Genomic DNA, 12,752 nt, shown 5'->3' on the forward strand with positions numbered 1-12,752 from the left:
ATAATATATTATATTATATTATATCATGTCATGTCATGTCATGTCATGTCATGTCATATCATTTTATTTCTTTTTTACCAAGTAAGTAGTTTTATGTCCTGAATATTATTGATTTGAAATTAGTGTCCACCATTGGGCCGGACTTCTGCGTAGTTCTTGACCAACTGGGAGATCCTGACGACTTTGATGTCTTCTGGTACCCTATCATAGTCTGACCACAGGTACTCTGGAGACAGCACCTTGGTTGGTTTGTTGTACAGCAGGTACCTGCATGATAAAGAGATAGACATGCTGAGGTGTATACTGTAGATGAGATGTAAATGTTAAGATACAAACTACTGAGGAAAGCTTTGGACACTTTACTTGTTGAGGTGACTCTCTTCCTGCCATGCAGCTTCAATATTATTCTTGGCATCCTCCTCCGACTGTATGTAGCAGTATCTGACCAAATAAAACAGGCGGAACTGAGACAAGATATTGCTGCTACAGTTACATTTTATTCCAAAAGACAGTAATGTAAGTAGCAAAACTTGAAAAACTTTTGTACTTTTGTACTTTGTTCTTTACAATACTTTTTTACAATATGTCTTTCCGCTTAATTAGAAAAAGCATGAAGGTAACTTAAAAGATGATTAGGTTTTGGTTACTTGACTAGCTTGTACATCTCCTCCAGGTATCCTCCCCAGACAGCTGCAGTGTAATAGTAGTCTCCTTCATCAACAGGAATGTAAGCCTTGGACTCGGGCCGACGCTCATATGGAAACCGACTCCTTGAGTCCTGAGAAAAAGAAACATTGGGGAAAAAAAATAGGAAAAAGAATTTTCACTTAGAAACAATGAGAGACTAGCTGAAAAGAAACAGCATGGTATTACAGGTGAATCAATGAAAACATGCAATATAACAACCCATCACATTACATTATTTTTAAAATAGAATATTTAGGTAAAGACTTTCATTAATTTAAGATGAATAGGACAAAGAGTAAAACCTTGTAGTAGCCACGGTGAAGCACAGCAGACAGCTGGCTAAGGGACTCGGCTCCAAAGCGGTTGTGGAAGACACTATCAATGTCCATCATAAAAAGATAATCTGATTCATTACGGATCTGAAACAGATGAGAGGTGAGACTAAATGTATTATGGAGAGACTAAAATGTCTAAGAGATGTGTGATTTAACAATATGAATAATAAACACCTCAGCACCATGTTTATTTCTATGACTGACAGTTCATTAATCTTTTTTTGTTGCTGTTGTTTTTCTGACAGCTATGTATTTTGACTAACCAGTAAAAATTGAGCAGTGACGACTTTAAAACATCAGCTGTCATGTTGTGTATGTCATGTTTTGTGAGGTATCACATCTTACCTGTTCGTCAATGGTGATGGTAGCCCATTTCATCCTGCCAAGTACTACATCCTGCCAGCGGGTGGCACTAGGGATAGAGACAACTGAGATCTTCCGGCCCTTACCAAGTTCAATCTGAGCAGTCAGATAAAATATTTTTAAAAACTAATTACAAATAGCACCTTCCAGAAACATCCAATTACATTACATACATATAAAACAACTGAAGTCATCTGGAAAATAAGTTTCAGTGATTTCTTGCCACATTCAATTGACGTATTTGTAGTTGAAACAGCATACTGAGATAAAATAATGAACAGTATTACATGGAGGACTGTTCATAATCTGCAAGTTATTAAGTCAAAGCACACTTTGATGTGTTCAGAAATTCTAGGTTAAAAATGAATCAATTAGAAAAGATTCTGGAAATAAATGAACTTGCAATTTTCCAGATTGTTCAAGTAGCTTCATGGCATTTAATACCTTTATATACAAATCACTGAAGTCACAGCCTGGACCAAGTTTATTTTGGTTGTTAATCTGGAGGGAGTTTTGCCACTCGTGGAGATATTTTGGTCTTCTTTTTTTCTCATTGTGCATTGCAGAATGTATCAGCTGTCATTTTCCACTTGAATATTATGTTATGTTTTAAGAAATGGTCAAGTTAAGTCTAGTGTTCGTTCTTCTAGATACAGAGAGTTGAGGCAGGGAATACAAAGATTGTCAGCTTGCCTTGTGTAGGCCCATCTTTTTCCCCCAGACAGATCAGTGTGCCCAGTAAGGACTCAGCTTAAAGGATAAGACAGATACTATTTTATCTTTTTATTATAATCAACTATTTTTGTGGAGAAATATATCTAATATAACATACTACTATCAATGAGTGCAATAGAACTTCATTATTGTCTAAAAACTATTAAAACTATGAAACTATTAAAACACATCATTAACAAGTTCAAACAACAAGTTCAAGATGCAAGTGCAGGGAGAGACTATTCCATCAATAGAGTGCAGAGTGGTAATAATGTACAGAGACTCCCAGGATGAACAAGTCAGACATGCAGGCGTTACTACAAGATCAGGACACAAGTGGTCAGCCGACACCTCTGTCGCACAAGCAGAAAGCATGCTGAAGCTATATGACATCATTGGAATGCCATGCACAGGAAGACAGAACTTCCCATTTCTAACAATGGGGGAAGACAGACGATAAAGGAGAGAGGAGCCATGATCCAGGGACTTGGAGGATGATAGACGAAGAACAAGGGCTGCAGAGCTAGTGTGCCATGGAGCCTGGACCAAATGGGACCTCCCCAAGAGGAAGATCACATGGGTGGATCACATCCGCATCCATCTCCTCCTTGCTGCGATCGGTGTATGACACACTCCCAACTCCAACAAATTTGCACTATGCAAGCTTTGTGGAGAGAAGGGCACCATGGCACACATCCTGTCAGAGTGTAAAACAGCACTCACCCAAGGCAGGTATAGATGGTGCCATGACAAGGTGCTCATGACGCTTACTAATAGGGATGTGCAGAGAGCCCAGTATCTGTATTTGTATCTATATTTGTTGAGACAGCAAAATGATTTGTATTGTATTTGTATTGAAATAAAAGTGGAAATAGGCTTAAAAACCCTGTTTTTGTATTTATTACACTTTTAATTTTAGAAAATTAAATTGCAATAAGTGTTCATGAATAAATTATCTTATGAAGGAGGTCCCCATACCGGGTCTCAAACTGGAGTCTCCCAGATCATAGATGACTGTGCTGATGACTGAGCTAAAACTTTACTCATCGCCTCATTGCAGACAGACCTCTACTTCTTTATGCACCCATAACACAGAGACAGGACAGCATGTAACGTGTAGGGAGGAACTTCAAAGGCAATTCTTGCTTTGCACTTTTCATTTATTGCCTATTTTTTACAACCTAACTTTTTTACAACCTAACCTAACTGTGGAAAGCAGAAGGGGAACAACCGGTTGTGGAGAGTCCCTTGGGAGCACTCCGCGTGTGTCAGTAGCTCAGCTTTGTCTCTGGGTAACACCCTCAACTCCAGGAGTGATGTCCAAGTTAGGAAATGTGCGTCATGTAGCAGGTGGATGTGACTCCCCTCGTTGCGACCTGCTGACTGGTATTTAACATGGGTTTTTTTTCTTCTCTAAAACAAACAATTTTTAAAATATTTGTATGAAACAAATATTTGGAAAAAGAAAAACCCACTATTTGTGCTTTGCCGAGTAACGTATTTGTATTCTGGCACCCTAGAGCAGGAGAGATGTAAAAAACGCCAAACATATGGGAAACCAACACCATCAATTAAGTTTGTGAGGGAGGGAGAAAAGCCATCAACCACAGCAAGAACATAAAACAACCTACTACAAAAGGCCCAATCATGGGATATGAAGGTGGACCTGGGAGGAAGGCTACAGTTCCCCCAGGTCGCCCAGACAACCCTGCAACCATGCAGTCCTGTGGTCGGATGAGGCAAAGAAAATCATTCCGCTCAAACTTACAGTCCCGTGGGAAGTGCGACCACGCCTTTGAAAGGAAGAGAGCCAAATACCAGAACCTTTTGCAAGACTGCAGGGGGAAAGAATGGTAGGCATGGCTATTCCCAGTCGAGGTTGGCTGTAGAGGATTCCTCACTCAGTCAGTATGGAGAATGCTCATGGCCACTGGAATGTCAGGAAAGGAGAGGAAGACAGCTGCTCGCAAGATAAGGGAGGCAGCAGAAAGAGCTTCTTGTTGGCTATGGAACAGGAGAGAGGAGAGAAGCTGGAAACCAGGAGGAGGAGATGGGCAGCGATTTGGCCACCACTGCTGACCCACCAACAGGAGGGTGTTATGGTTCAGGGTTGAAATACCCAATGAATGTTGGACACTGTCTGACAACATCAACTCCTCCTGGCCTAGGCTACATTCACCATAGGTGAGTGAAGGAGAAGCACCTTTTAGATGTAATATTTCTCACACATTACTAACTTTCTGTTGTATGGTAGCAGAGGCTATTGTATTTCTGTATAAATGTATCATAGAGTAGAGAGAGATCTCGGGATCCCAACCCAATCACTAGACTGAGGTAAGTTAATGAACACAAAATCAGAACACACCATCCTTTTTTGTTCTCTTTGCTGTTAAAAAATGATCAGATATATCATAATGTGCGTCTCTCCACAACCCATCTCGCAGGGGCTGTTGTCGCATCATTTGAATTTAAAAATGTCTGCATTACATGTGCCACTTCCCGTCTGGCCCTCTATGAACCCTTTTCACTGTAGATATTTTGACTAGTCAAAGCAGGAAAAGCACAGGCGTGACTGATAAAATTAACAATGGCTCCACTCCCCGGTCAGTACTTGCTGCAGTATGAACAGTGTAGAAACATAATTTTGTAACATTTACAGTTAAATGGTTATATGTTCAGCTGTGTAGCACTCCCAAGCACAAAACAACTTTAATATGGAATAATACAGAGCAACTCACTTTGGGAACCTCTTCTTTGTGGTCTGTGAAGATGTAGTAAGTGACCCTGAAGTCAACAAGAAAGTACTTTTCACCCGACTCCAGGAAACCCTTCAGGAAACGGGTGTATCTGAACAAATGGAGAGAAGGATTCTCAGTTAGTGAAACACAACACATCACAACACAAATAATACAATATACTGTAGATGATGATATGCAGCATTTATGTTAAGTAAGGCTACATTGTTTGCAAGATTTTAGATTTCAACTCAAAGCAGAGGATCAGGACAACCTCACTCTCATAGTATCCTGTGAGAATATCTTGTGTACCTACTTGCCAACCGCAAACACCACCACAGCAACTCTTGGGTCCATTTTCTTATATATTGCATCGATGACCACTGGATCAAAGGTACCCTCCCAAACCAAAGGAGCATTCCAGTTTGTCACTGAGTTCACATCAGTACGTCTGAGAAGAACAAAGAGATTATGGAATCATCCATAATTTTCAGCTATGCATCATTATATTGTGCTTGACAGTTGTTTTCTCACTTCAGTTTTTCTTTGGATTAAACAAAAGAGATATGATTTGTTAATTACATAAAACTGCAGAAAATGCTGCATTAAATTTGCTACAACATTGCCAAAGTGAGATGCCTAAGATCCATTATTTTAATAAATGCTTTAGTATATTTTACACAGCAAAATAATAGATAATCTCCTTTGAATATCTTACCCTTTTTGTGTACTTGGCTGAGCATATTTCAGTCTGAAAAAGAACAGCAAAAATGTGTTACAGAACGTCTTGTAAAGTAGTATGCCTATTAAAATCATACTATCCAATTATCCATTCATCCAGGCAGCTCTACATTCCTGATCAGATATTTGGGTGTCTGATGCCATTTCCAGCATATATTTAAACTAGGAACAAGCATGGTAGAGGCATTTTTGTTGTGAGGTAAGCCCTAATATGGAATGTGCTGTGCATGCACATGCAGGCACTTATGAATGGAAGTGAACATAGCTGGTGTAAATGTAAAGGTGTATGTGAACCTGCTGTTCCTCTCTTTCAGTCAAAACAAAAGATGGATTCTCACCCAGTTTGCATTTTTAGGTCTCGAATCCTCCAGCTGTCGGTGACTGGACAATCATTTATCACCACATCCTGTGATACATACGTCACCTCCGGCTTAGGGTTATCCTCACATGGTGGGCAAACTCTTAAAAGGGAAACACACAAAATGTATTAATACTATGACAGGATGGAAGTAAAAAAAATGATAACAAAATAATAAAGTTGGCAGTGGAAGGATTAATGAGTACTGTCTGCTATGACTGGAGGGAGTTAGACTTGACATATTATATTCATATCCTCTCTTGGGTTGCCAGTTCAGTAGGTTTATAACTCCTTCACTTAAGTTAGTTTCATATTCTGTTTCCTCCCAGAGAAACCTCAACCTCTAAGACCTTACCTGAAGGATGAGATGTCATGTCCTGAGTAGATATAGACGGCTCTGTGAAGACACAAAGGTACAGGTTAATCACAGAGCAGCCAGTAAAAACAAAGTCAGTGGAATGTACAAGCTTGCCACATGGGAGTGTACAGGTCAATAGTTAAAAATCTAGCTTCGATGTTATTGTGTTACTGTGTAAATTTATAAAGCACTTCTGGGGAAAAAGCCCATATATCTTTCATCTCTTTTACAGTTAAGGCATTGCTTTACGAGATCTCAGGAGTGGCTCTTTATGGAGCTCAAAGCTCAGTATGGTAAAAAGGCCTTTAAATGTTTTTCTCCACTCATATGGAATAAACTTCAGCAGGAAGTTATTTTTAGATTTGTAAGTTTTATGTCTTTCTAACAGTTGGATTTGTGGCTTTGTCGATCACCCTGTATAAAGGTTAAATGAAGTAATGGTATACTGTGGATTAGCATTTGCAAATGTAGGTGTGATGACAGTAAAAAAAATACCACATTTGATATATTTGGTAATGTGTTCAGGTTCTCTGCGAGCAATTTCTGAGTGTTAGAGGAATATTGTTACTGTATGGTCTCCGAAACTGACAAAAATTTAGAAAAAGGTTATCAGACATTAAATATGCATCAATATTTTTTATGAATAATAAAAAGTGTAAAAAGAAAGACAGAAAAAAGACAGCTCTATGCTTTTTCTTTAACCTGCAATCATTTGGGGAAAAGTGTTTGTTTTTTCCTTAACCACCGATCAGTGGATAGAATAAATTAAAATTTAATTGATCTCTGTACTTTATTTTACTCTGCTATCTTTCACTAGCTTATTTTATTTTTCAACTACTTCATTTTCCATTTCCATTTTTTGTTATTGGCACGTACAAAATGAAGCATATAATATCTTTAATAATATAATATAATCTTTATCGTATTTTCTCTCCACACAACATGGCCAGCTTCAGGAGGGGAATGAGAAAAGAAAGAAATACAAAAATATAACTCATCACTTTGTGGGAAATTTGGGCCTGTTTCTTAACAATCTGTCATGCCGTGGAATGATTGTTGTGAATGTTTGATTTTTTTTTAACCTGACAAGAGGTGTGTGTGTGTGTGTGTGTGTGTGTGAGCATTTAGGTTTTCACTTATTGTTTTCACTGGCAGGAGGTGATGGTGGGGAGAAGTGGGAATGTCTGTTCTTGTCTGATAAAAGCAGTTATGGCTCATAGAAAACACCCTGCACATGTCCATGCTAATCATTTCTTATGTTATTGACAAAAACAATCATGACAGGACTTTGGCTTTGTTATTTTCAGGGGAGCTCAGGTCTCTTTGGGATGTTAAGCCCACCTATAATTCAAACACTGTTTTACTGGGTTTTGTCTTAGTTTAGGGGATCCATATAGTATGCCATATAGAGCGCAATACATGTTAGCAGGAATGTGGCTCAAATAATGCAGTAGCTATTATCGGGCTAGCTGCACTTACAATTAAATTATACTTAATTCATTTTAGTCTTAATTAAATTAAATCAGGTGGATTTATACTGACAAATGCCTCATTCAACCCTCCTCCCATTTTGGCTCCCAGTGAGTCACTAAATTAACAAATGGTAGCATCATCTTCCCAACACCTCTGGAAAATGTTAGATCACTGGTGTAATTTGTTCTCTTCTCACACGCATTTACAGTCCATCACATTCCCTCTGATTCTCTCATCTGTTAGACATTTGGAGCTTGTGTAAACCCAGTGGCTCCAGCAGCAAACACTGTTTGCTGATCTTACGATCAAACTCCGAAAGACCATTGTAAAATAAAACTTTGTGGTTAAACATCAACAGGAAGTAATTTCTTACTTTTGTGATCTCAGCAAAAGTACTACACACCGTGTGACGCTCACAAAGTCACAAAATAATTATACGTGTAACAAAAAAATGAGTACAGTAACACATCACTGACCAGCCAAATTGGTAATTTAATAAAGCGTAATAATTGCCCATGCTGCAGGAAACTATGACAGTTTAACAGTCAAATCCTCATTGAGGATGAAGATAGAAGTAATAAGGCCAATAGTTTAGAATCTGCTATTGCAATACCTCTGTACTTTAACAGTTCTTGTTTCGTCTACCTCAGCAAGTAGGTAAATGGGGTTACATATTTGATATGAATAAGTTTAGGAAAAAAATACTTTTTTTTACAACTTTTCCCAAAAATATTTCTAGCAGGACTATATAACTGACTAGTTTCTTCGATGATAGTGTCTATCATTTCCATGTTTTGATCATTGTTAATTATGATTTGGTAGTGTACAGCTGTTGCTTTGTTTCCATGTACGTGTTATTTGTTAGTAGCTGTATTAGTATATTAATAATTAATTTCCATTTATATTTATGTAAATATTAATTTTATTATCTATTTATTTTGATGTCCTTCTACACTCAACCTAACTAAACACTGTTTGTACTTGTTTTCTGAGTTAAATATAGTATATTTTTGTCACTATCTAAACCCTTTTTCAGACCAATTTTTTTAAGCATTCCTTTAATGGATTATCAATTACACTAATTTAAAGACTAACGTATTATACCTTTAATGTAAACAATTAAATTTAATTACCAATTACATTTTTAATATCTCATAGTAATGTGTAATCTCATGTCATTTAAACTGGGGCACTTAAGAAAATCAAGAGCCATATTATTTGGGTCCATGCATTAATTGCTTTGCACATCTTAGGACAATGAAATTCGGAAATCCCAAAAATGGGATTTTTCATCATAGCCTACAACATGAAGAACTGCAGATGACATGGACCCATTAATGTGATTGTTTGTCATGGGTACATTACAGGGCCAGTAGGGGCACTGCATAGCTCCCACTCAACTTGGACTGTGAACAGACCAAGTCAAATATTTCCATGTAACCTAATCAGAAATTACAAACCATTAGACATTGAACACTAACGTTAGACCCAATTTATCTATGCCCACACCTTGTTTATCCAACTTGCCTTTCATAATTGATAAATAGCCTTTTATCTAAAGCACATCACAACTGAAGTTGAGTTGAGTTCAAAAGCTAAATGTTAAGGGTTATGCATTTTTAAATGTAAAATTGAGCTGATCTCATTACTGGACCATTAAGACTGAAGACACATTGTTATTAACAGTATATGTCTGTAATTTACAGTTGTTTTTATTAATATGAATAAGCAGGAAACTTTTCAGTCATTTACTGTAACATTTACAGTTAGAAACTGCTAATGTGCATTGCAATAGCAACATTGTAAAAATACAGTATCTGACTGGCAGGCCTTGCTACAGAATACTCTAATCATCATCTACCTATAGGTTAATTTTAAAAAACTTTTTGCTTTCACTGTTTGATGGTTTCCACTTTTATTCCTTTCATACTAAAAAACCTTGCAGTTGTAGTGCAGTGAAGAAGTACGGCTCTAATTATCAACGAGTAAAAGACTTACCCCAAAAAGAGGAGAAGAAAGGCAAAGCTGATTAAAATATGAGTCCTGGAAAGTTGACGCAACATATCAACTCTCTGGATAATCTATAGCACTTCTTACCAATCAAACTGTGCCTGTTACTGAAGATCAAAAACCTAAAAAATAACCAAACCACAGAAATTGCACTGGCTATTCGTTCAACTTGACATGAGGTGAAATAATGCTGTGTTCATACCAGACAGAGAGGGGAGTGGGAGGGACTCCGAAACTCCGAAAGACCATTGTAAAATAAAACTTTGTGGTTAAACATCAACAGGAAGTAATTTCTTACTTTTGTGATCTCAGCAAAAGTACTACACACCGTGTGACGCTCACAAAGTCACAAAATAATTATACGTGTAACAAAAAAATGAGTACAGTAACACATCACTGACCAGCCAAATTGGTAATTTAATAAAGCGTAATAATTGCCCATGCTGCAGGAAACTATGACAGTTTAACAGTCAAATCCTCATTGAGGATGAAGATAGAAGTAATAAGGCCAATAGTTTAGAATCTGCTATTGCAATACCTCTGTACTTTAACAGTTCTTGTTTCGTCTACCTCAGCAAGTAGGTAAATGGGGTTACATATTTGATATGAATAAGTTTAGGAAAAAAATACTTTTTTTTACAACTTTTCCCAAAAATATTTCTAGCAGGACTATATAACTGACTAGTTTCTTCGATGATAGTGTCTATCATTTCCATGTTTTGATCATTGTTAATTATGATTTGGTAGTGTACAGCTGTTGCTTTGTTTCCATGTACGTGTTATTTGTTAGTAGCTGTATTAGTATATTAATAATTAATTTCCATTTATATTTATGTAAATATTAATTTTATTATCTATTTATTTTGATGTCCTTCTACACTCAACCTAACTAAACACTGTTTGTACTTGTTTTCTGAGTTAAATATAGTATATTTTTGTCACTATCTAAACCCTTTTTCAGACCAATTTTTTTAAGCATTCCTTTAATGGATTATCAATTACACTAATTTAAAGACTAACGTATTATACCTTTAATGTAAACAATTAAATTTAATTACCAATTACATTTTTAATATCTCATAGTAATGTGTAATCTCATGTCATTTAAACTGGGGCACTTAAGAAAATCAAGAGCCATATTATTTGGGTCCATGCATTAATTGCTTTGCACATCTTAGGACAATGAAATTCGGAAATCCCAAAAATGGGATTTTTCATCATAGCCTACAACATGAAGAACTGCAGATGACATGGACCCATTAATGTGATTGTTTGTCATGGGTACATTACAGGGCCAGTAGGGGCACTGCATAGCTCCCACTCAACTTGGACTGTGAACAGACCAAGTCAAATATTTCCATGTAACCTAATCAGAAATTACAAACCATTAGACATTGAACACTAACGTTAGACCCAATTTATCTATGCCCACACCTTGTTTATCCAACTTGCCTTTCATAATTGATAAATAGCCTTTTATCTAAAGCACATCACAACTGAAGTTGAGTTGAGTTCAAAAGCTAAATGTTAAGGGTTATGCATTTTTAAATGTAAAATTGAGCTGATCTCATTACTGGACCATTAAGACTGAAGACACATTGTTATTAACAGTATATGTCTGTAATTTACAGTTGTTTTTATTAATATGAATAAGCAGGAAACTTTTCAGTCATTTACTGTAACATTTACAGTTAGAAACTGCTAATGTGCATTGCAATAGCAACATTGTAAAAATACAGTATCTGACTGGCAGGCCTTGCTACAGAATACTCTAATCATCATCTACCTATAGGTTAATTTTAAAAAACTTTTTGCTTTCACTGTTTGATGGTTTCCACTTTTATTCCTTTCATACTAAAAAACCTTGCAGTTGTAGTGCAGTGAAGAAGTACGGCTCTAATTATCAACGAGTAAAAGACTTACCCCAAAAAGAGGAGAAGAAAGGCAAAGCTGATTAAAATATGAGTCCTGGAAAGTTGACGCAACATATCAACTCTCTGGATAATCTATAGCACTTCTTACCAATCAAACTGTGCCTGTTACTGAAGATCAAAAACCTAAAAAATAACCAAACCACAGAAATTGCACTGGCTATTCGTTCAACTTGACATGAGGTGAAATAATGCTGTGTTCATACCAGACAGAGAGGGGAGTGGGAGGGACTCATAGCCTTCCTGATGATAACCATCAGGAAACTGCTTGAAATGGCAACTACATTCACTGAAAGACTACATGTACAATAAAAGCAAATAGAATAGAAAAAAACCCTATAAATTATACTGTTATACCATTACTATAGCACTACTAGCTTATTATAACTACAAGAACAAACTAATAATAAAAAAGAAGAAGAATTATGATCTTATATAGTCTTTTTGGGAGGTGACTAATTATCTGATAGGGAAAATTGCTTTTTGGCTAATTCTGGTGCATTTAGATGTTTATGACATGTATATGTTTATAAATGTACACTGTACAGTAAATAAAACACTAAATAAATAAATAAAATTAAACTTAAAACAATTTCAGCTCTATGGATAAAGGAATACAAGTCGCTATGTGAATTTATGGCCCTGTTTACACTTGGTTTTAACATCCGTCTCGGGTAATCCGAGCACAAGTTGACAGCTTTAAGTACGTCTGTTTACACCTGGCATTAACATGCGTCTCCACGTGCGTCTTGAGTGACCACTTGTGATCGTGTCTCACCTCCCCGCTCTATATGCAAATAAACACGGACATGATTTCCGACCAAAATCGTTCTTTATTAACCGGCGAGAGAACCGGGAGAGAGAGAGAGAAAGTGAAAGAGAGAGAGAGTTATATGCAGCGATCTCCCCGCAGCTGCGGCTCTCCATTGAGAGACGCTGTGCGCATTTACGCACGAGACACAGCAGCATAACTTCATTGATTATTTAAATCTCCAACATGCCGACAGGATCGGTCAGGATGTATTGTTACTAATGTTCTGTTTTCTT

The 12,752-nt window shown here is 36.9% G+C and overlaps 1 protein-coding gene across 3 annotated transcripts; it reads right to left on the minus strand.

Annotated features, from left to right (window-relative positions):
- Positions 1-11,909, minus strand: LOC122979543 (globoside alpha-1,3-N-acetylgalactosaminyltransferase 1-like). Of its 3 annotated transcripts, XM_044347087.1 has the most exons (12): positions 11,698-11,909; positions 9,763-9,896; positions 6,289-6,330; positions 5,914-6,036; positions 5,553-5,585; positions 5,151-5,285; positions 4,838-4,946; positions 1,368-1,481; positions 990-1,106; positions 648-778; positions 364-441; positions 1-267 (listed from the first exon to the last, which is right to left on the minus strand). In XM_044347087.1, exons 2-12 carry the CDS (start codon positions 9,825-9,827, stop codon positions 120-122), a joined length of 1,095 nt encoding a protein of 364 aa, XP_044203022.1. In that variant the 5' UTR covers positions 9,828-9,896; positions 11,698-11,909; the 3' UTR covers positions 1-119. The 3 variants fall into 3 exon arrangements, with proteins under 3 accessions (XP_044203022.1, XP_044203005.1, XP_044203011.1); XM_044347070.1 differs by lacking the exon at positions 9,763-9,896; XM_044347076.1 differs by lacking the exon at positions 11,698-11,909 and having other exon boundaries at positions 9,763-9,964.
- Positions 11,910-12,752: the final 843 nt, after the last annotated feature.

This window comes from Thunnus albacares, chromosome 1 (assembly GCF_914725855.1).
Source record: "Thunnus albacares chromosome 1, fThuAlb1.1, whole genome shotgun sequence".
In the NCBI taxonomy this organism is placed as follows: domain Eukaryota; kingdom Metazoa; phylum Chordata; class Actinopteri; order Scombriformes; family Scombridae; genus Thunnus; species Thunnus albacares.